The 23,755-nt window shown below is 50.7% G+C and overlaps 1 protein-coding gene across 4 annotated transcripts; it reads left to right on the plus strand.

Moving 5' to 3' along the window:
- Positions 1-437: 437 nt before the first annotated feature.
- On the plus strand, positions 438-20,264 carry UBA1 (ubiquitin like modifier activating enzyme 1). Of its 4 annotated transcripts, none has more exons than XM_063083112.1 (27): positions 438-648; positions 2,622-2,752; positions 5,441-5,557; positions 5,683-5,741; positions 5,840-6,008; positions 6,104-6,238; positions 7,352-7,458; positions 7,719-7,809; positions 7,920-8,052; positions 8,543-8,640; positions 8,746-8,892; positions 9,024-9,200; positions 9,315-9,419; positions 9,508-9,588; positions 9,912-10,067; positions 12,236-12,401; positions 12,520-12,716; positions 14,715-14,779; positions 15,017-15,212; positions 15,980-16,054; positions 16,174-16,363; positions 17,421-17,509; positions 17,792-17,884; positions 18,014-18,205; positions 19,456-19,557; positions 19,652-19,752; positions 19,930-20,264. In XM_063083112.1, the coding sequence occupies exons 2-27, from the start codon at positions 2,708-2,710 to the stop codon at positions 20,063-20,065; spliced, it is 3,222 nt and encodes a 1,073-aa protein (XP_062939182.1). In that variant the 5' UTR covers positions 438-648; positions 2,622-2,707; the 3' UTR covers positions 20,066-20,264. The 4 variants fall into 4 exon arrangements, with proteins under 4 accessions (XP_062939182.1, XP_062939181.1, XP_062939184.1 ...); XM_063083111.1 differs by lacking the exon at positions 2,622-2,752 and adding an exon at positions 4,899-4,991; XM_063083114.1 differs by lacking the exon at positions 2,622-2,752 and adding an exon at positions 5,166-5,288.
- The last annotated feature ends 3,491 nt before the right edge of the window (positions 20,265-23,755 follow it).

Raw genomic sequence — 23,755 nt, forward strand, 5'->3', positions numbered from 1 at the left:
CGTCATGCATTATTCATAAATAAGATGTGGCCTTGGTCTGCTTGGCTTCCGGGCTTCTGCAGTCATTCATTATTCATGAGCAGTGGGGTGTGGCTTCCATGTTTTAACATCTGCTTTCCGGTCGCCTGGTCTCAGTCAACCAACCACACGACTTAATGCATAATTCATAATCAGGAAGCGAGGCCTTGAAATCCTTTCTTGGTTTCTATGACAGCCTAGCTGCAACAATTTATTAATTATTCATATTCCATGGGGCGTGGCCTCTTGTTTTACCTGTTTTTCTAGTTACTGCCACAGTATCCACCAGGTGGGGCTGTTCCCCTTCCTACCGAACGAGTCCCAAATTCATTCATGCATTATACATGATTCATGATGGGCGCGGTTCGCCTGCATCCGGGTTCCCGGGGGTGGGTCCCAAGGTTTTGTTCCGGCCTTGGGCTTAGCGGCCGCCATCTTGTGTTGCCGGCTGGGTGAAGGAGGTGGCATCGACGACCATAACCACAACGGCCGCGGGAGGAGAAGGCGGCGGCGGCGGCGATTCTAGGCGGCCCAGGCGGCAGGGAGGAGGAGAAGGAGGAGGGTGGCGGCCGGGCTTGGCTTTGGCTCCTTGAGGAGTTGGCGGCCGCGCGACCCGGGGAACCGGCATTGGTAACAGCCTTTCTCGGCACCTCGCCCGGGGCGAGGGGTTTCGGGAGGGGCCTGGGCCAGCAATGGGCCCGGCTGATGTCGGGGCGGGCGGCGGTGATTCGGATACTAGGGATCCGTGGAGGAAGGAGGGGGGCAGATCGTGGGGTGGCGTCGATATTTCCCATCCAGGACCACTCCACTCCCTCGGGCTCCGAAATCTGACCTTGGGGGCAGAGCCTGGGGCTCCGCTTTTGCAAACTCAAGCTCAGCACCCTTAGTCAGGGACCTGACCGCGTCCCGAACCTTCTATCTCAGATCAGAACTCCCCCGAGTCTCCAATGGAGACTTGCCCGGTATCAGCGTTGTTGGTCAAAGCCCTTCATCGTTGTATGCCTCTAAAGACCTGCCTCAGAATCTCCCTGGAGACACTTCCTAGCCCCTCAATATTTGCCTTCACGGCTTCCGAGAAGGGCCAGACCTCGGGCAGGGTCCATAGAGCCTTCTCTAGCATTTTCCATCAGGACCTGCCCCCACCCCCACGCGTGCGCGCGCGTGAGCACACACACGCTAGCTCCTCTAAGAGCTTCCACGAGGACTAGCCCTGTGAAAGGCCATTTGTGCCTGGCCTTCCTATCGGAGACCCCTTCCCCAAATCTCAGATCTCCCAACCCCACCCTGGCCCTAGCATCTTCGTCAGAGACTCTGAGCCCAACATTTCTATTCAGAGAGCCCCCTAAGCATCTGCCTTTACAGACTTCTTCAATTCCAAGAATCTGCCTTCCCTTTAGAGACTATCCCTACTTTTAGGCAATTCTCCCTTTTTCATGTTCCCGCTATTCTGTTCAGAGAATACCCCCACAGGTTTCAGCACCTTCCCCAGCAGACACCCTTAACCCTGGGTATCTTCCCTCAGAGCCTCCCAAGGGGACCAGACACCTGGAGGAACTGTTTGAACACATAATCTTCTGTCAAAGATCCCCTGCCAGCATCTGCTCTTGCTTCTAGCCCCCTAGAGACTCGCCTCCCCAACCCCACCCTCTGCCTTCAGGGTTCTAGCTTCTCTTTTCACAGATTCCTTAACCTCACATTAGGACTCAAATCCTTTAAAGGTGCCCAGCATCTTCAGTTAGAAGCCCCAGCTTCTGCTTTTAGCCTTGTAGGACCCCAGTATCATTATCAGATATCCCTTTCCTCAACAGGCCCACTTGTCCTCCATCAGAGTAGAAAATCCTCAGTTTCTATTCTCAGACTTCCATGGGGTCCAGCATGATTGTGTTAGAGAAACCCAACCCCACCTGGGGACCTAGCCAGTTTTTGCTTACTAACCTTTTTAAGGCCTGGACTATCTGGGCTCAGCTTCCCCTTTCCACCTCCTCAGCAGCTGTGGTACCTAGCATGTCCTGTCAGAGATCGACATAGAGCCTGTGGACACCTTTAGAAGTTACTCCCCAAAGGTCTGTTTTCAGAGGCTTCTCCCAGTCTCCTGGGACTCTAGCATCAATGTCAGAGACATCTCTCCCACTGCAAGACCCCATTATTTTTGGTGAAAGATTTCTGTCTGATACCAACATCTGTCCCCAGAGATCCCTTGGGCCCCAGCATCCTCCTGATGGAGAATACCTCTCCCCCAAGACCCCAATATCTTCCTGCAGCCTCCTTGGACTCTAGAATCCCCTATCCATTCCCTGTGCAGCTTCCATGGAGCCAGCAACTGCTCTCCTACCTCCTTGCAGCCTCTGGGGGCCTCCACTGCAATATCCCCACCCTTCCCCAAGAGGTCCTTTTCCAGAGACCCAGATTTGGGTCTTTCCTAACACCCTTGCCTGGCCCACTACCCCGTGGGACTTCTAACATCCCCTTTTCCATCTTCCTCAGAGCCTCCTTGGTCTCAGACAACCACTTCTTGATTCTCCCCTCTCACGCTCCCAAGGGCGTCTCAGTTAACCCCATCCAGGAAGCTTGACAGGTCCCAGCATAACTTCTCTGTGCCCTAGCTTCTCCACCTTGATAACCTGACTCTGGGCCTGCCCCCTCTCAGACCTACTCCAGGACTCCTCCCTCAAACTCTTCTGGTTTGAGGATGGAGAATGCTCAAGCTTCAAAATCATCAGTTTGGAAACCTAAGGTATGTTTTGAAACTCTATAAGCCCCAGTTCAGCTTTGCCAAACAATTCATGGTAGGTGTATTCTAATAGGGGTCTGAGAAAATGTTGAGGGAGAAAGGGTACAGATTATTTTTTGCTGGGGTTATGGAATCTTTAGCTCCTCTCTGGGGTTTCTGCCCCAGACCCCTTCTCCTTACCTTGAGACAGGGCTGTTCCAAATGTTTGCAATCAAAATCCACTTTTTTTTTTTTTTTTTGGTAGCTGGCCGGTATGGGGATCTGAACCCTTGACATTGGTGTTATTGAAATCCACTTTCGAACAATCATTCCCTAACCTGCTTAGATCTGGTACTAGCACTAGGGGCCCAGAGGTAAAAGATCCAGATGTTAAAGTGCTCTCTGGCCCTGGATGATCTCTGGCTTAGGGAGTTAGGAGATAGTGTCCCAAACAAACGGACCAATGACAAGACAAGGAGATAACTAAATAAGGGAGGCCACTGTAGGTGCCCAGGGAGGAACTCATGTCCACAGGTCACTGAGTTCTGACCACAGGCCTCGCCTTCTTTAGCCCTCCCTACAGCCCCTTGAGGATAGTGTTTTTTTTGTTTGTTTGTTTGTTTTGTTTTGTTTTTTTTAAAGATGAGCAGTGAGGGGAGCTTAACCCTTGGCTTGGTGTTGTCAGCACCACGCTCACCCAAGTGAGCCAAACGGCCATCCATATATAGGATCTAAACCCGGGGCCTTGGTGTTCTCAGCACCGCACTCTCCCGAGTGAGCCACGGGCTGGCCCATTGAGGACAGTTTCAGTTGTCTCAGCTCTTGGAGAAAATGGGGCTCAGAGGAAATGAGATCCCTACCCTGGGTCAGAGAGTCAGTAAATGGAAAATATGATTTGATTTCTTTGTCTCCCTATTAACTCATCAATCCTCTTCCTACCCAGGTTGGTTCTTAGCATTCCCTGCAATTCGACCGGCTGACTCAGGGGCCCTAGCCAGCCTCCTGCTTCCCCTCGTTCTCCTTCCCTTACCCCTCATCTGTTAGCCCTCTGGCCTGGGCCCTGAGCTGGGTCCTGACTCTATTCACCCAGGAGGCATTCGACAAACAGTCCCCCACCAGTTGCGTGACTCTGGGCAAGTGAATGGAGTTCTTTGAGCCTTTGTTTTCTCATTTGTGATGTGGGCATAGTGTTGCCTGGTTCATGGGCATTGTTAGGATTAGACAAAGCCCTTTACCCTGTGATTGACAGGCAGTGAGCTCTTGGTAGATGATAGAGAGCACTTGTCATTGTGGTTAGCGCTAGAGTGTGACAGGTGCCAGGGTGGAATCTTAGATACTTTGGGGGTACTTGCTGTGATTGGGTATCAGAAAAGGCTCAATGTAGGAGGACTTGCGTGAACAGGAGACTTGGGTGTAAGTAAAGGCTCAAGGCTGAGAGGAGCATTGGGGTTGAGGGCAGATGATTCTGGGTCCTATTGTCTCTAGCATCTGGATCCAGTCACCACCACCAGATTTCACTGCCACGGCATGCTGTATTGTTCTGTCTCTGGGACTTAGTATGTGACCTTTGGCAAGTTACTTGACCTCTTGAGTTCAGGTTACCCTGCCTTGTAACTTCAGGGCGGTTGAGGGGAATGAAACATTGTAACACGGGGAGATAGCTTGGGCTTCAGAGTCAGCAGATCCTGGTCTGGTCCCAGCTCAGCCACTCTCTGTGGGAACCTTGGTCAAGTCACCAAACGTCCCTGAATGAATTTTTTTCTCCAGTGTGGAGAGGGGGTTATCATTCATAGTAGTCCAAACCCAATGGTGGTGCCCTGAGGACAGCGAGACAAGGATCTTGAAGTGTTTAGTATGGTGTCTGGCACAGGGAGGACTCCTAATAAATATTCACTTATTATTAATCTGTTTAAGGGGCTCCACATGCAGATAGGGCTTGGGAAGTGTGTGTTTTCTCTCATCCTGCAACCTCTTTTACTGGCTTGGGTTTGTTTTCTCCTCCCAAGCTGGGGGTAGGGGGGTACTTTGTAAAACTCTCCTCCGCCTCCCTGAGTCCCTCTGGGTACTGGGTTCTCAGTACTGTATCTCCTGCTATCATGCCATCCTGATGGATATCCAAGCCTTGTTTTCCTCCTGCACACTCTCTCCCCATGCTGTTCCTGGGATTAAGGGAGAGGAGAATGGCTGCTTGTTATTGCCTACCAACTCCATGGTAGACCCCGTGGTCTGTGTTATTTCTCATCTCAACAACCCCATGGGGAAGGTAAGTGGTATTATCACCCCTATTATACAGGTGAGGAAACTAAGGCTCATAGGAGTTAAATGATATCTGTCAAGGAGTGGTAGGGTCAAGATTTGAAACTGGGTTTGTCCTGAATCCAAATCCCTCCTCTGACCTCACTATAAGTACGTTCTTGTCACTCCTTTCACCCCACAGGATTGGAGTCTCCCTCATTATCCTGGGCTGGGGAGAGGCAAAAGGCTTAGTGGTCAGCAACATGGATTTGCAAGCCAGACCACCTGGGTTCAGATCTTAGCTCTGACAGCTGTATGACCCTGGGCAAGTTACCCCACCTCTCTGTGCCCATCTCCTCTTCTGTAAAATGGGAGTACTAATGCTTAAGTCTTCCCTTTCCCCACAGTTGCCACTAACAAACAGAAAAACTTACCCACATGCCCCAGGCTCCCTCTGACTCTCCTTTTTTCCTCTAGATGTCCAGCTCGCCGCTGTCCAAGAAACGTCGCGTGTCTGGGCCTGATCCAAAGCCGGGTTCTAACTGCTCCCCTGCCCAGTCCGTGTTGTCCGAAGTGCCCTCGGTGCCAACCAACGTGAGTATCTTCTTTGTAGACTGGCAGGTGGGGTAGTGAGTGGGAAAGTCTGTTGTATCACTGTCCATCTGTCCATGCCCCACTCCTGCATTTCTCCCTGAGCCTGTTCTTCCCTTCATCCCTAGGGAATGGCGAAGAACGGCAGTGAGGCAGACATAGACGAGGGCCTTTACTCCCGGCAGCTGTAAGTGGGGCTGAGGACGGGCTGAGAGGTGGGAGGGAGATTTAGAGGCTAGGGTGGGGTGGGCCAGACCCTGACCTGGACTTCCCCCAACCTGGCAGGTATGTATTGGGCCATGAGGCAATGAAGCGGCTCCAGACCTCCAGCGTACTAGTGTCAGGCCTGCGGGGCCTGGGCGTGGAGATTGCTAAGAACATCATCCTTGGTGGGGTCAAGGCTGTCACCCTGCATGACCAGGGCACTGCCCAGTGGGCTGACCTCTCCTCCCAGGTACCTCTTCCCAGCACCCTTCCCCCCTGCTGAGGCACCAGCCCTTCCAGGTGCCACAGCCACCTCACTTCTTCCCCTACTTTACCCTCTTGCAGTTCTATTTGCGGGAGGAGGACATTGGTAAAAATCGGGCTGAGGTATCACAACCCCGCCTCGCTGAGCTCAACAGCTATGTGCCTGTCACTGCCTACACTGGGCCCCTTGTTGAGGACTTCCTTAGTGGCTTCCAGGTAACTTGGGGCACCACCCACTCTCCTACCCAATTCTCTCAGAGCCCATCTCTGGTTTGTTCAGTACTGTTCGATGTTTACTTAATGGGCAGGCTCTGGGTGCCAGGTTTTGTACTGGGGGAGCCTAGAGGATGCAGGCAGGATTTAGACCCTGGGCCTGCTTTTTCAGCGGGAAGATGTATACAGACAGTACAGCACAGTGGGAATGAACACAGACTCCAGAGCCATTCTGCCTTGCTGTGCACCTTCAGCTCTACTAATGTGATTTTGGGCAGGTTACTTCATCTCCTGTGCCATAGTTTCCGTTCATAGACTGGGCATGGTAGCAATGCTGACTTCACAGAGTTGTTTTGTTGTTTTGTTGTTTTTTCATGTGGCCCGCCAGTATGGGGATCAGAATCCTTGACCTTGGTGTTATAACACCATGCTCTAAATAACCACCTGAGCTAACCGGCTATCCCTATAGAGTTTTTGTGAGGGTTAAGCATGTAGAATAGCAGATGACAGGTGCTAAGGGCCGTATGGGTGTTTGTTAATTAAAAAGTCTGGGCCAGAAAGGGGAACTATGGGAGCTGGTTCTGCCCTGGGATGTCACAGAGAGCCGGGGCATTGCAGCTGGACCCTGATAGGAGTAGGAGCTCACCCTGGTGGGTCAGGATGGGTATTCAGGCAGAGAGCAAAGTCCCAAAGATCATGGCCGAGTAGGCATTGTCTTGAGAATTGGGAGCAGGTGGGTGTGGTAGGAGTGAGCTCAGACTTTGGCTGCGAACAAAGTTTTATTCCTCCTATGTCTCACAGGGCATGGCAGGGTTGTAGGCAGGCAGCAGTGGGTGTCTGTCACATAAATGAGTCAGCTGTTCTCCAAACTGCCCTCCGAGCTACCTCTTTGCCTTTCCTGGCATGGTCTAGGGATTCATTTCTCTTCACTGAGTTTTGCCCTGGTAGAGTCTGCCACACAGTAGCTACTTTGTGTTTGTGGAGGAGGGCTGACCCAGCAAAGCCTAAACACCTCTGCCTTTAAGGACTGCCCGAGCCCTGTGCACCAGCCTTCCTCCATTCTCTCCCCTTCACCCCAATGCCAGGCCCTCGGCCTGAGCCTCCACCTCTCCACAGGTGGTGGTCCTCACCAATACTCCTCTGGAGGACCAGCTGCGAGTGGGTGAGTTCTGTCACAGCCGTGGCATCAAGCTGGTGGTGGCAGACACACGGGGCCTGTTTGGGTGAGTGCTGCCCCCCTGCCCCATATTCCCTGAACCCTTGCTAGGCCCAGGCCGAGATCCCAGGCCCTTACTGCCCTCATCCTTCCTTGGCCACCCATTTTGGATTCTGTGTGTTCACCTCTCCCCATGCAGTATGAGCACTATCTGCTTCCCAGCAGTGATGAGCTGAGTTCGCTCAGCAAGTACTCTCTGCATCCCGAGAAACACATATTCCTGTGCTCATGGGACTCAGCCATCAGCCCTATTGCCTCCCTCTACAGGCAGCTCTTCTGTGACTTTGGAGAAGAAATGATCCTCACAGATTCCAATGGGGAGCAGCCGCTCAGTGCTATGGTTTCTATGGTCACCAAGGTGAGGAGACCAGCCTCAGGGGTCCTGGCAGGCAGATGGGCAGCAGCGGTCCTTCCTCTTTGCTCCTTGTACCCCGAGGCTGCCTCTAAGGCTCACTCTCCTTTAACTAGGACAACCCCGGTGTGGTTACCTGCCTGGATGAGGCCCGACATGGGTTTGAGAGTGGCGACTTTGTCTCCTTTTCAGAAGTACAGGGCATGATTGAACTCAACGGAAATCAGCCCATCGAGATCAAAGTCCTGGGTAATTAGGAGAGCTAGGAGTCATGTCCCTGGGTTCTGAGTGAGGGGAGGCACATCCTGGGTGTCTGAGATGAACCAGAGACTGAATCTCTTGGGGTCCAACCAGAGATATAGTGGGCATGAGGGAGAGATGCTGTGTCATATTTGAGGTGTTCCTGGAAAAATGGGTCCCTGCTATCGAGCTGAGGGGGAAAGGTCCCTGGTGTTTGAACAAGGCAAATCGTTGCATCCACTTGTGTCTCTGCTGATTTGGACAGGGAGCAGAGAAGGCCTTCCACTATAGACTTGGGGCCAGGGACACAGAGTCTCCTGGGGTCTGAGCTGGTCTGGGGTAGAGGGGAGATGGTTTCTGATATTCAAGTGGAGCCCGAGGAGGAGAGGAGATGGTTCCTGATGGCTGAGCTGGGTCAGGGATGGTTTTTTCCTTATCTGGTGGGTATTGTGGATTTCAGGGAGGGTGGATAGCTTAACAGCTTCCCCATCCATTGTAGGTCCTTACACCTTCAGCATCTGTGACACCTCCAACTTCTCTGACTACATACGTGGAGGCATCGTCAGTCAGGTCAAAGTACCTAAGAAGATTAGCTTTGTGAGTGGTTGGGGGAGGGCTACGGGGGGTGGCTCTAGGTATTTCCAAGTTCTCCATTCCTCTCTTCTGGTGCTAAAGCCTTCTCTGCCCCCGCCCCCTCCCCAGAAATCTTTGCCAGCCTCACTGGCAGAGCCGGACTTTGTGATGACGGACTTCGCCAAGTTTTCTCGCCCTGCCCAGCTGCACATTGGCTTCCAGGCACTGCACCACTTCTGCGCCCAGCACAGCCGGCCACCTCGGCCCCACAATGAGGTGGGTGGGTGGCCAAGCCAGCCAGAGCAGATGTCCTTGGCACTGAAGGCCCACCAGTCCTCTGTACCTGTCCACTTTCCCTCCCCCAAGAGTGGCCTGACAGGTCCTCTCGGTTCCTTCCGGCCCACCAGGAGGATGCAGCAGAACTGGTGGCCCTAGCACAGGCTGTGAAAGCTCGAGCCCTGCCGTCAGTGCATCAAGGCACCCTGGATGAGGACATCATCCGGAAGCTGGCATATGTGGCTGCTGGGGATCTGGCACCCATGAATGCCTTCATTGGGGGCCTGGCTGCCCAGGAGGTCATGAAGGTCAGTATGGGTGGGGAAGGGCAGGGTTGGGGTGGGCCAGGTACCTCCCTGACTCCCATCACTTGCTGGCCCAATTAATCACTGACCACCTCTTCTCTCCTTTCCCCTCCCCAGGCCTGCTCTGGGAAGTTTATGCCCATCATGCAGTGGCTGTATTTTGATGCTCTTGAGTGTCTCCCCGAGGACAAAGAGGCCCTCATGGAGAACAAGTGCCTCCCGGTATGTGAGTAGGGCCTGTAAGGAAGGTGTCACTGGGGGTATTTCTGGGGAGGCCCCACTCTGACCCTCTTCCCTTCATGTTCCTCAGCACCAGAATCGTTACGATGGGCAGGTGGCTGTGTTTGGCTCAGACCTGCAAGAGAAGCTGGGCAAACAGAAGTACTTCCTGGTGAGTGAACCCGCTTCCTTCACCTTCTCCGGCCTCTGACCACCTCTTTTGGGGCCTCCTTCTGTGTCCCAAGGGAGGGTCTTTTGGGACTTGTACCCATATTACATCCTCTTAGCCATTTTTGTTATTTCAAAGGAAAGCCTGGTGCGTCCTTCCTCAGGTGACTGTGGGTCATTTCTCACAGCCCTGGGACCTGAAGATGAGGCACTAGACCCTCCTCCCCTCTCCTGCTTGGCTCCAGGGGGAATGAGGTGAGATGGGTTGCTTCACACTAACCTGCATCACCCTGACCAGCCTCTGTCTCTCTTCTTGATGCCCCTTAGGTGGGTGCGGGAGCCATTGGCTGTGAGCTGCTCAAGAACTTTGCCATGATTGGGCTGGGCTGTGGGGAGGGCGGAGAAATTATTGTCACAGACATGGATACCATTGAGAAGTCAAATCTGAACCGACAGTTTCTCTTCCGGCCCTGGGATGTCACGGTGAGTGGGTTGGGGATAGGGGGTGGTGCTTTGTCATCTCTCTTTCCGCCTGTCTTTCCATCGGCCCTTCCTTCCCTCCATTTCTCCGTCATTTATTCAACAAACATTTATTGAGTACTCTTCCATTAACTACCATTTTCTGTGTGTGTGCGCGTGCACTCATACGTGATCCAGAACTCGTGACTTTGGTGTTATAAGGCTGAGCTCTAACCAGCTGAGCTAACCGGTCAGCCCAGACTCTACCATTTTTCATCCCCTTTTTTTTTTCTTTCTTCCTGACCTTTTATCAATGCTGGTTGGGGCAGTGTATTGGGGGTCCCCCAAACCACCCCCAAGCTCGATGATGTCACTAGGAGGGCTTACAGGACTCAGCATATAGTTGTACTCGTGTCTGTCATTTATTGCAGTGAAAGAACACAGACCAAAACCAGCAAAGAGAAAAGGCTCACGGGGTGAAGTCTGAGGGAAACCAGGCACAAGTTTCTAGGAGTCCTCCCAGTGGAGTGGCATGCTAATTAACTAAATTGTTCTACTGTAACAATTATAGTAACAAGTTGTTACAACATGTGAAATGTTGCCAACCAGGAAAACTGGTAGACTAAGCACCCAGGGCTTTTACCAGGGGCTGGTCACATAGTTCCTTCTACCTTGCACTTACCAAAATTCTAGACTCTCAGAAGGAAAGGTGTTCAGCATAAACCACATCATTTCATGAACAGTTTTAGGCATGGTGAGCCACTGTTATCATGTAGGAAATGGTGGGAATCTTCCCGAAATCCAAGTTCCCAGACTCCCATCAAGGGGACTTGGAAGCAGGCCTTCTCAAGGATTGCAGTTTAAGTCAGCTTGGTGTACTTTTCTCTGCACAGATGGAAACAGTTTTACAGGGATCTGAGAAGCCTTCTGTAGGGGACATTGTCATTTTTGCCTGCCCAGGATCTATTCTGCCTCTCATTCATTTGTTTATTCACCAAGTAGTTCTTTTTTTTCTTTTTTCCTTTTTTTTAAAATTGTTTTTTATTTTTTTCACCAAGTGGTTCTTGAGGTAGGTGCTGTTCTAGGCACTTAGAATACTCCAAGGAATAAAACAAAGATTCTAATGGGGAGGACGGACAGTAAACAATAGACCCAATACAGTAGTGAGTTACATAGTTAGTTAATGTTGGTGATGAGTAATCTGCAAAGGAATTAACAAAAACAAGATAAGGGATGTTGGGCATGCCAAGGAGGCTGGTTTGCAGTTTGTTTTTTGTTTTTTGGTTTTTTTTAAAGATGACTGGTAAGGGGATCTTAACCTTTGACTTGGTGTTGTCAGCACCAAGCTCTCCCAAGTGAGCTAACTGGCCATCCATATATGGGATCCGAACCTGTGGCCTTGGTGTTATCAACACCACACTCTCCCAAGTGAGCCATGGGCCGGCCCTGGTTTGCAGTTTTGATGACAAAGGTTAGGGCCTCCTTTCTGCAAAGGCTTCGAGGAGGTGAGGGACTAGCACACCCTCTTCTGGGGCAGAGTGCTCCAAGCTGAGATAAGAGCCTATGCAAAGGTCCTGCAGTAGGAGAGTATGGTAGGGGATGAGGTGGGAGAGGTTATGGGAGCCATCTCTTATTATTTTAAGTGGCGGTGGGAGCCAGAGGAGGGTTCTGAGCAGAGGAGGCATGTGGCATGATAACGGCCTTGAAAGGATCCTGCTTGCCTGTGTGCTAGCATCCTGGCTTAGCATCCTTTGTTTGGGGAAGTCTACTGCAGCCCTGGGCGTTATTACTTGAAAGTACAATAGCTGTTGGTAGGCAAAAGAACAGATGTCTTCCGCTGGCTAGTTAGCTCAGTTGGTTAAAGCATGGTGCTGAGAATATCAAGGTTCAGGGTTTGATCCCTGTACTGGCCAGCCGCCCTGAAGAAAAGAACATATTTCTTTCCTATTGTCTCCAGTATGTGCCTATCCTCTGCTTCCATTTCCACTGAGCCCCCGCCACAGCTGTCATAGCCTCCTCCATGTGACATTGTCAGACTGTCCTGCTAAATCTGGGCCTGGTTCTTCTCCAGCTTTAAATAAATCAGTCCTCAGGAGGTCAGCTCCCTGTAGACGTTTGTTGGGTGAATGCATAAATTACTGAGTTCTGTTCCCCTATCCCCACCCTGGAACTGCACCCCATTGGCTCCCTAGAAGTTAAAGTCTGACACGGCTGCTGCAGCTGTGCGCAAGATGAATCCACACATCCGGGTGACAAGCCACCAGAACCGCGTGGGTCCTGATACTGAGCGCATTTATGACGACGATTTCTTCCAAAACCTGGATGGCGTGGCCAATGCCCTGGACAACGTGGATGCCCGTGAGTTTAGAGGCGGGTGGGGAGGTTAAGGGCAAAGTTGTGTGTGTGTATCAGGAGTACCTGTCTTCCTGACGTTCTTTTCCCGGCTCTCAATGTTGTTCCCCCCACCTCCCCACAGGCATGTACATGGACCGCCGCTGTGTGTACTACCGGAAGCCACTGCTAGAGTCGGGCACACTAGGTACCAAGGGCAACGTGCAGGTCGTGATCCCCTTCCTGACAGAGTCGTACAGCTCCAGCCAAGACCCACCCGAGAAGTCCATCCCCATCTGTACCCTGAAGAACTTCCCCAATGCCATTGAGCACACCCTGCAGGTGATCAGCTGTCGGGGGAAGGGAGAGAGGGCAGGTACCTGGACTGCCTCAGCCACCAGGTCTTTGGCCTTCAGGTGTTGCAAGCCTTAGCATAAAATGTGCATTTATTCCAGATCTCCCTCTCTTCCCCCCTCACCTCTCCCAGCCTAGGTTTCTAGAATGACTCATTCTTTTTTTCACTTTTATTTTAAAATTTTTCCAACATGTAGGCAAGTATAAAGAATGCTATGGTGAATACTCAAATACCACTCTTCACTTAAATTAACAATTGTTAATAGCTTGCCACGTTTTCTTCTCAGATTCATATAATTTTTTCTTCTTTATGCTGAAGTATGTCATAGACATCATAACACTTTACTCCCTACTATTTTAGTATGCCTCTGCCAAGTAACGATATGTTCCTTTAGAACAGGCCTTTTCAACCTTGGTGCTATTGACATTTGGGGCTGGATATTTCTTTGTCATGGGGGGCTGTCCTGTACACTGTAGGATGTTTCGCAGCATCCCTGGCTTCCACTCACTAGATGCCAGCAGCACCCCCATGCCGCCCCCCCCCCCCCATTGTGACAACTAAAAATATCCCTAGACATTGCCAGATGTCCCCAGGGGATGGTGGGGGAGGCAAAATCACTCCTAGTTGAGAACTACTGCTAACCAAAACACCATTTAGATGCTGAACAAAATTAACAGTCATTTCTTACCATCTCTTTCAGTTATTTATTTGTCTGTAATACTCAGTCCATATTCAGCTTTCCCTAGCTGTTGCTCAAAATGAGTTTAACAGCTGGTTGGTCAGGATTATTCTGTGTGTGTGATGCACATATGTGCAGAACAGTGCACACATCATCTAGCCGAAGTTTTACAAAGTGAACACACCTAGGTGACCTGCACAGGCCAAGAAACAGAACCTAAGGATAACCAGTATGCTCTCAGAATAATTCTTAATGCAATGTCTGAAGCCAAACCATTCAGAATGTTTAGTAGGAGCATGGGGGTGGGGACAAGATGGGGGGGGGAGCAATTTCACCTTTCATTTTCCCTTCTGTCCCTGTGGTTCCAAAAGTGGATGTGTTTGTATTTGTGCACCTATCACAGTCTCACTAGGCCGTGTGTGACCTTGAAGTTAACCTGTCTGTGCCTCAGAGTCCTCCTCTGTAAAATAGGGGTGACAGTAGCATCTGCCTCACAGGGCTTTTATAAAGCACTTAGCACTTACTATGTACCTGGCACTGTTTTAGGTAAGCTGTTAACATATGCATACTTGCTCATTCTTTCCCAGCAACCCCATGAGGTAAGCATTACTGTTACAGTGTCTGTTTTAGAGATGAGGACACAGAGGTGAAGGTGTTATCATCTGTGCCTAAAGTCACAAAACCTAGGCAATATGTGGCAGAGCTGGAATTTGAACCTAGACCTCTAACACATATACTCCAAACCAACTCACTAATAATGACCATATATTAACTGTCTTCGGAATTCTCAGGGGCCAAAGCCTCTGTCTTTTTTTCTGCTGAGTCCCCAGAGCCTGAATGGGGATCATTTTTAGTTTTGGTCTGAATTTTTTCTTTTTCCTTCTTTCTTTCTTTTTTTTTTTTTTTTTTTTTTTTTTTTTTTTTGTAGCTGGCTGGTACAGGGATCTGAACCCTTGACCTTGGTGTTATAAGACTGTACTCTAACCAACTAAGCTAACAGACCAGGCTGAATTTTTTCTTTTTTATCGAAGTTATAATACCTAGAGTAAGGTACACAGATCTTAAGAATAAATTGTTTCACACATGCATTGGTGTAACCACTGCCCCAGATCAAGTTCATTGGTTTTTAAATTTTGCCAGGGGTAGGGGAGTAGGGAAGTTTGGGGAGCAGTGGTTGGGGAGCTTTCCATCTCCCAGAGCAGTTGTGATCTTCCTACTTGCTTTATTCACTGATTGCCTTTCTAATGCCTGTGGAAACCCATTTTGTCAACCGTTACCCCACGTAATCTGCTTGCTCTGTTGGCAGTGGGCTCGGGATGAGTTTGAAGGCCTCTTCAAGCAGCCAGCAGAAAATGCCAACCAGTACCTCACGTGAGTAATTCAAATGCCCTCTCCCTCTTCCCTGTCCGCCTGCCAAGGCATCTTGTCTGCTTTCCTCAGCACTGTAACATTGAGCACCAGGCACACATCAAATGAGTTAGTGAATGTTCAAGCCTCGTACTGTTGGAGGTTAGGATTGGCTTTCTGTGGAGAAAGTGGGATTGCCCTGGAGCCCACTCCTGGGGCCGCTGTGTAATCCTGCCCTTTGCCCCCTCTGATTCCTGAAAGAGACCCCAAGTTTATGGAGCGGACACTGCGGCTGGCAGGTACCCAGCCACTGGAAGTGCTGGAGGCTGTGCAGCGGAGCCTGGTGCTGCAGCGACCGCAGACCTGGGCCGATTGTGTGACCTGGGCCTGCTACCACTGGCACACCCAGTACTCTAATAACATCCGGCAGCTGCTGCACAACTTCCCTCCTGACCAGGTAATGTGTACTTGCTGGGTCCATTTGGCAGAATGCATTTGCCTGAAATAGGAGCTTGCTGTGGGCTCTCAATGTGGCTCCTTGCAGTCATGGGTCCAGCTGTTACAGGTGCCCTTAGGTATGGGAATCTCAGAAGAATGATTAAGCCCGACCTGTTTTTTTCCCTCATCACATTCCTTTGAGCAAGAGGCTTAGTTTCTGTTTCCATTACCTGTGGTGTGGGCTGAGTCATACCCAACTCCCAGTCAGGGCTGTAGGGATTTGGGGGTGGGGGTGGGGGGTGGGGATGGGAATTCTAGAGTTACGAGCCCTGGAATCAGTGTGGATTCAGATCCCAGCTCTACTTGAACTTGGGCAAATCACATAACTTCTCTCTGCAAGTCATGTAACTTCCTCATCTGTGAAGTGGAAATAATAGTAATCTACCTCATGAAGGCTTTTGTGAAGATTAAAAATTTATATTTGTTAATACTAAGTACAGTGCCTGGTGATCCATATGAGTCTGTTAAATGGCTATGTGTCTTGAACAAAATGAGTGAACAGGAATTGGTAGTTTTCTCAGCCAGGTCCCTGGTTCAGCTTGCCTTTGGAACTTCCATCTATAGGACCCTACAGTCTGGATCTTTTGTGATTGGCTCCAGCCCCCTTCGAGTACCCAACCAGGGCTAGTGAGTCAGTGCACATCCAGGGTCAAGGTGAGGAGTCAGGATTGTCAGCGAGGCCTCCACTCTCAGGTCCTGCTCCTTAAAAATCTCTCCATCCCTTAGCTCACAAGTTCTGGAGCCCCATTCTGGTCTGGGCCCAAACGCTGTCCACACCCTCTCACTTTTGATGTCAACAATGTAAGTCTCCTCCCTGGGGTCTCCTGCAGTCAAGTGGAGGGTGAGTTGGTGGGAAGGAGGTGGCGGCTCCCCACTTGAGGGCTGATAAGCTCACCCTTCCCTGCCCTACCTTCTCCCAGCCCCTGCATCTGGACTATGTGATGGCTGCTGCCAACCTGTTTGCCCAGACCTATGGGCTGATGGGCTCTCAGGACCGAGCTGCTGTGGCCACACTCCTGCAGTCTGTGCAAGTCCCCGAGTTCACCCCCAAGTCTGGCGTCAAGATCCATGTTTCTGACCAGGAGCTGCAGAGTGCCAATGCCTCTGTTGGTGAGGATGTTTGGCCAGTTGGCCAGGAGTCACCACCCCTACTTGTCCCCAGCCTAGTCTAGCCTCCATACCTTCCTTTGAGACTCCCTTTCTCTGTGACATGAAGAAGGTGGGTTGGGGCACATTCTCTTCCTCCTTCCTCCTCCCCACTCTGTGGCCCTCAGGAGAACGAGTTGTTTCTCTCGCTCTGTGTGTATCTGCCTTGATTTTGTTCTTTTCTCTGTTTCTTCTCGATCTGTTCACCTAGGGGGTATGATCACCAGTGCTCTCTTGCTCTCTCTCCCCCTTGAAACCTGCCTGTTTTCTGTCTCTTGTCTCTTCTAGATCCCCCCCAACTTCCTCATCTGTACATCTACCCCACGTTGTATCTTTACCCTAGTATTGGCCTCCATAGTTTGGGGCCATGGTTTACTGACCCCGGTCTACATATTTATCCACCTCCCTTCCCTTCTGCTTATCTGTAAAGCATCTGTAGCTCTGTAACTTTCCCTACATTTACCTTCTACATGCCTCCCCCAATCTTCCTCTCCATAGGTCTCCTGTCTCCCCTTCCATGTCCTCATCTTCCTTCTGAAATACCTCCCCCTTCGTGTTCCTCTCTATTTTTTCCAGTCTTTCCTTCAACATCTCCCTTTATCTCCTCCATATATTTCCTCTTTCTCCTCATGTATTTTTTCCCACCTGTCTCACTCTCTGTATATGCTCCCATTGCTCCCGTTTCATACCTTCTCCATTTCCCCCTCCATACCTTTCCTCTATATCCACATCTGTATATTTCCTGACTACCCCTCTTTTTCATCCCCCCCTTTTGCCTCTTGTATCTTTCTCTATGTCTCCTTCTCCATCATTCTCCCCAAGATCTGTACCTCACCTTTCAGGTTTGTATTCTATTCTCCTGCTGTACCTCTCCCCCTTGCCCCTCCTCTCTCCCAGGATGTCTCTCCTTTCCAAATCCTTTATCTACCTGAATGCCTTCTGCCCCACCCTGGGTTCCCATTTCCACCTGAGACCCTAGCCTGGGATTTAAAGGACTGACAGTATCCCTCTCTCCATGCAGATGACAGCCGTCTAGAAGAGCTGAAGGCCACGCTGCCCAGCCCAGACAAGCTCCCCGGTTTCAAGATGTACCCCATTGAGTTTGAGAAGGTGCTGAGTTGGAGCCCTGGGAAGGCAGGGGGTGGGCCGTGCACAGACGGGCTGGAGAGAATAGGTGTCAGGGTCTGGAGCCAGTCCTAGGCCTTTGGGGAGATCAGATCATGGGCCTGCCATGTGGCTCTGAATGAATAGGTTTTCCCAGCCATCTCTTTGTAATCTGGGAGAGTCCAGCAGGTAATTGCAGTGGAAGATGCTTGTGTCGTAGAAGCCAGGAAGCTTCTTTCTTATCTGATCCTCTTCCTACTATCTTCCCACTCTCCCCATTCCTAACAGGATGATGACAGCAACTTCCATATGGATTTCATTGTGGCTGCATCCAACCTCCGGGCAGAAAACTATGACATTCCGCCTGCAGATCGGCACAAGGTGAGGGGAATCTAGACCTGATGTTTAACCTTCTCCCAGGCTTGAGCTCCCTACATTCGTCCCCTTCTGTAAACCCTGAGCCTCTTGCAACTTAACTTTCACTTTCCATGGTCCCTTCCTGTCTCACAGAGCAAGCTGATTGCAGGGAAGATCATCCCAGCCATTGCCACGACCACAGCAGCTGTGGTTGGCCTTGTGTGTCTGGAGCTATACAAGGTAGTACAGGGTCACCAACAGCTTGACTCCTACAAGAATGGTTTTCTCAACTTGGCCCTGCCCTTCTTCGGCTTCTCTGAACCCCTTGCTGCACCACATCACCAGGTGAGGCCTTCATTGGAGAGTGGGTTTGTGGGTGAGGTGTGTCTCTATAGAGCTGGGTCTAGTTTGCATCATACCTTGTCACCAGGTGAGGGCTTCTGCCAATGTGTACTTACTCCTTTTGTGCACCCCTTGTTCATTTATTCATTAATCTCATTGTTCGAGTGCCTGCTATGTGCTAAGCCCCGGTCTGATTCTGCTTGTGAAAACCCTCAGAAAAGATGTGATATTTGTTTTTTGTTGTGTTGTGTTGTTTGTTTGTTTGTTTGTTTTAAAGATGACTGGTAATGGGATCTTAACCCTTGACTTGGTGCTGTCAGCACCACGCTCTCCCAAGTGAGCTAACTGGCCATCCCTATATAGGGATCCAAACCCGTGGCCTTGGTATTAGTAGCACCACACTTTCCCAAGTGAGCCACGGGCCAGCCCTTGTATGGTTTTTTTTTTTTTTTTTTTTTTTTTTGGCAGCTGGCCGGTTTGGGGATCTGAACCAGTGACCTTGGTATTACAAAGTTGTGCTCTAACCAAAGGATGTGATATTTGAATTGTGCCCGATATTAATTACTGCACAATAATAGCAGCCAAAATTTATTGGGTATTTATTATGCTAAGTGCTTTACTTCTTTTATTAATTCACTTCAATGTTCATTGGGCATCTACTGTGTGCAAGTACTCTTCTTGGTGCTAAGGTTAATATTCATCAAATAGGTTACATAAATAACATAATAAGTGATTTTGGAATCAAAAAAAAAGAGCTAGATAAGGACTTGAGAACACCAGAGGTCGAGGGGATGAGTTTGAGATTTTAAATGTGGGATGGTCAGGAAAGGCCTTGCTGAAAAGATGACGTTTGAGTTCAAACTTGGAGGAGGTGAGGGGACAAGCCATTCAGGCTTTGATTGGGGTGGGGGGGTGGTGTTCCAGGCAGAGGGACTAGTCCTCACAAGATTACTGAGGTAGGAGTGTGCTCAGCTTGTTTGATGAATAAAAAGTCAATAGAGCAGAGTAAGAGAGAGGATGAAGAGGGGGGTAGGAGATGAGAAAAAAATGCGATTCTAATGACGTAGGGCCTTGTTAGTCATCATAAGGGTTTCAGTGTTTACTCAGGGTGAGACAGGGGCCACAAGAGGAGTCTGAACAAATCAGGGTTGTGATCTGGCTTAACGTCTGTGTGAGTGTGGGGGGATGGAGTCAGATGGGAGCTGAACCCTCTGGTGTGGCTCCCATCCTACTCTCTCCTCCTTGTCCCACAGTACTATAACCAAGAGTGGACATTGTGGGATCGCTTTGAGGTACAGGGGCTGCAGCCTAATGGTGAGGAGATGACCCTCAAACAGTTCCTCGACTTCTTTAAGGTAAGGCCACTTCCTCACTCTCTCACCCCATCTGGGGGGCTTGCTGGCCTGTCCACCCCCATGACACTGCTGTCGCCCCTCCCTCTCTCTCTAGACAGAGCACAAATTAGAGATCACCATGCTGTCCCAGGGTGTGTCCATGCTTTATTCCTTCTTCATGCCAGCTGCCAAGCTCAAGGAACGGTTGGATCAGCCGTAAGTTGGCCGCTGGGCAGGTTGGAGGAGGCCCTGTGTGGGTTGGGGGGCCTCAACTTCCAGCTACTCTACTCCTGTTCACTGCCCTTCCCCTCCTCTGCCCCCACCGACCTGCCCTTCCTCTCTTGTATTCTGCCTCTCTGAAACTGTGCTCCCACCCCCACTCCTTATCCCCAGGATGACAGAGATTGTAAGCCGTGTGTCAAAGCGAAAGCTGGGCCGCCATGTGCGGGCGCTGGTGCTTGAGCTGTGCTGCAACGATGAGAGCGGCGAAGACGTTGAGGTCCCCTATGTACGATACACCATTCGCTGACCCCTGTCTGCTCCTCTAGGCTGGCCCCAGGCTACCCCTCTCCAGACCCCTTCTAGCCCAGGGCTCCCATTCAGCCTCTGGCACTGTCCCAGCTCGCCAAGCCTGGTGTTCCCTCATCATCCCCGTACCTGAACCCCTCTTCCTGCTGCTTTCTACCTTGTTTGGAACCTGAATCCTAATAAAGAGTTATTAACCCAGACATGGCCTGCTCTGCTGGTTCCAGGGAAGGAAGGGGCTTCCTGGAGCTGTCTGGTTCAGATGGTTACCCTAAGGGCCCAGCCCCACCCCAGCTGCCACTTTCCTGGGCAGAGAAAATGTAGGAATCACCACTTCTTCCTGCCTTCTCTGCTTATGAGAGAAAGGGAGGCCAAGAGAATCGATACCCGGGTTCATGTGGATTTATTAATTTGAGCTGTGTTCAAATCCTGCCTTCTTCGTGTCCTAACTCCCCTCTCTGTGAAGAGGAAAGTTATGGTGGCTAGGCTGCCAGGGCTTGGTCGGCATGCCTTATGTCCTTTGGGGAGATCCGTTCTCACCTGGCTAGAAGCACTCAGACCCTGGACAGGCCGTTACAATCATGGTTCAGGGCGGCAGGACTACCTGTGGTGCCCTTAGTTCAGTTTCCTTGCTGTGGGGCTGGGGTTGGGGGTGGGGTCTGAACAGTTTTGCTGGCCTGAGGAATGCCAGTGCCTTCAGGCATACTTTGCAGTTTTTATGAAAATGTTTGAGAACATCTGTAGAGGAAAAGCCCCTTTCCTGCCTTACCCTGCCCCACATGGGCCTCCTTTGAGAAGAGCCGGCTGTGGGGACTGAGGGGTGTTCATTGGTTAAAGCAGGCAGCAGGGGGCTCACCACTTGCCCCACCAGGACTGCAGAGCTGCCATGATCAGTCCTTGGTCTTGGCTGAGTGCTCCAGACAGTTGAAAGCACCAGTCTGGCTGACCACTTCCACATCTGAGCTTTCCTCCATTGGTACTGGCGCAGGTGTGGTGTTCTGGTACTCAAGGATACCATTCATATCTCTGTCCCTCACCTAGCCAGACACCAATTTCTCTATCCTACTTAGAAACGATCCCTCATTCCTCCATTCAAACCTGAATATTGGGAATAGCTCAACCTGTCCCTGCAGGTGGCCTACTTCCCATCACAGCCTGTCCCCACATCTGCTCCCTCCTTTGCCAGCTCCAGGCCACAGGCACAGTGTTAGCCCTTGCCCACCTCCCTCTTGTGACCACTTTTTTCTTGGCCTGCTCTGCTTGGATGATTTCATCTTCCCATCGTTCTTTTTATTCCCCACCAGAACATTAGGAATAGAAGTGCTAAACTCTGCTATCTATCTAGTGGTGATGCTAGCTTTCTAGATCAAGTGGAGAGGTTTTCCCACTAGGGGCATTTTCCATTATTACTGCCCCAGAGTACCTCAGGCACTCCACACCTCTGTCTACTGCCCCTACCATTACAGCAACTGAAGCTTGCACACAAACTATTCCTCTGCCCCCTTTCTCCACTATCCCAGTTCCTTCATGGGTAGTCTGGGCACCTTACCTTGTTCAGTATAGCTGCCCGATTATAGCTCCTGATTCTCCAGACACTTCTTTTTGTTAACCACCACAACTCCTGGGTCCCCTTGACAACCTTATTCATACCTGACACTTTTCTCCATCAAAACCAGTTTCTGAGTCACCCATGAATCCTGATTGCATCTTAGTCCCCTCCCACACATATTGTTTTACTTCTCTGTCATGTTTGTCTACCATTATAACATTAGCTAGACAGGAGACCAGGGCTCAGCAGGCAAGGGTTGGGTCACTGTGCTTGAGCCCTTTGCACCCAACAGGCACAAAGGACAGGGTGTCTCCTCTTGTCACTGCCTGGAACTATTTGCCATCCAGGCATTCAACAAACATTTGCTGAGTGCTGTGTGCCAAGCACTGTTGTATACATCTGGGACACAGTCGTGAATAAAACAAAGATACCTGTCCTCTAGGGGCTTATGTTCTGCTAGGGTGAGACCCAGATAGACAAGCACAATAAGTAAATTGTATGTTAGAAGCTGATCAGTGCTATTCAAAAGGCAAAGAACAGAGCCAGTTCTGGGGATCTGGAATGATGGGGATGCAGGTAGGAATTTTCAAATAAGGTAGTCAGTGAAGACTTCGTGGAGGTGACTTTGAAGCAAGGACTTAGAAGTGAAGGAATGAGGCATTTGGATATGGGGCAAGAGCATTCCAGGCAAAGGGAACAGCAAGTGCAAAGTCTCTGAGGCTGGATTGTGCCTACTTTATTCAGAAACAGCTAGAAGGAAGCTAGTATGGCTGGAGTGAGTGAGAAGAAGGGTAGGTGAGGTCAGATAAGTGATGGATCTGATCGTCTAGCCCGCAGTGAGGACTTTTGTCTTTGTCTAATTATTTCCACTTCCATCATGGTCCTGGAAATCCTAATATGCACCTTACTGAAAATCCTAACTGGTGTGACCAAGCCTGCCATAAAAGGAAGCCCAGAAGAGAAGAGGAGGCAGCCTTTGAACTGGGGTGCGGTGTAAGGATGTCCCAGAAGGCCTACCAAAGGCTGCCGCCATTTGAGCTGGACTTGAGAATAGTGTTTTCCAGGCAGGGAGGAATGAGGGATTAGGTCTGCCTGGCAGTGCCTGGCACACACAGGCGCCCAATAAGAAAATAGAAATAAAACCGCGCAGTGAGGGGAGTCCCGGACGAGGCTGTGGAGGGCAAAAACGGGTAGTTGAAAGGTGGCAAGAAAATCCAATTCGGGGAGCACACGCAAACACCCGCGTGGGGCGGCAAAGAGGCCCCGCCCCATCCAAAATTCCAAGCATGCGAAGTAACACAGCCCGTCCCCGGGAAGGTCCGCCTTTCCTCTATTCTCAGCCTAGGCTCCACCCCAAGAAGCCCACTGAAGGAGGTGGGAGGGGTTAAGGGCGGGACGAAACGCGATCGAACGCTCTTTTGACCAATCATCTTGTGAGATATTCTGCATATAGTGAGAGAGAAGCTCAGAACAAAAAGAACCCCCGCCTCCGACGGTGAAAGCCAATGAAAACTAAAAAGAGGCGGGGGGGAAGGGGGAGCAATATTACACCTCTTCGGCTCAGCCACGCCCTTCATTCTTGTTCTACCTAACCACAGGGAGCAAACCCGATTGGCTGGGCGACAACCTCAAAGGGCGGGGCTGCACACGTTCACAGTGGGAATGAGCTAGCGGTGGAGGGGGGCAGCTGGGCGAGGCTAGACTGTCCTAAGGTGGTAAAGGCTAATGATTATCCAGGCCGCCTCTCCTAGAAAAGTCATCTCGCGAACCTTTAAAATTCCTGCCTCAAGAGGCGCCTCAAGGGACTAGAACTGACTGCCTCATCTGTCTTTTTCATCCTTGCAAAAGTCCCGTTTGCCACCATGGGGATGTACCAAGTGAGACCGAGTAGGGGAAGCAAATGGTGACTGGCACTCCTGGTTACTGGCTGCTATTCACCTCGGCGCTAGCAAACTTCTGGCAAGATCGGAATTGAGTACTAAACAACCTCTACATTTCCCCCTGGCTCCGTTCCAGGGCCGGCGCCACATTCCCCTGTGGGCGCGCAATGGCCGCGCCCCCTCCCGCTGCGGACGGGTCTTTTGGTACATGCAGTGCGAGGTGAGTCCCCTCCTCCTCCCTTCACTCTTTCCAGCGCGTGCGTGC

Source organism: Cynocephalus volans, chromosome X, assembly GCF_027409185.1.
Source record: "Cynocephalus volans isolate mCynVol1 chromosome X, mCynVol1.pri, whole genome shotgun sequence".
Classification (NCBI taxonomy): Eukaryota; Metazoa; Chordata; class Mammalia; order Dermoptera; family Cynocephalidae; genus Cynocephalus; species Cynocephalus volans.

Excerpts from the sequence above, each read along its gene's own strand:
- UBA1 (XM_063083111.1), top strand. The coding sequence starts at position 4,938 with ATGGTAGACCCCGTGGTCTGTGTTATTTCTCATCTCAACAACCCCATG. Across the intron at positions 8,641-8,745 it reads TACCTAAGAAGATTAGCTTT|AAATCTTTGCCAGCCTCACT; the intron begins GTGAGTGGTTGG and ends CCCCCTCCCCAG. Across the intron at positions 9,420-9,507 it reads TGGAGAACAAGTGCCTCCCG|CACCAGAATCGTTACGATGG; the intron begins GTATGTGAGTAG and ends CATGTTCCTCAG.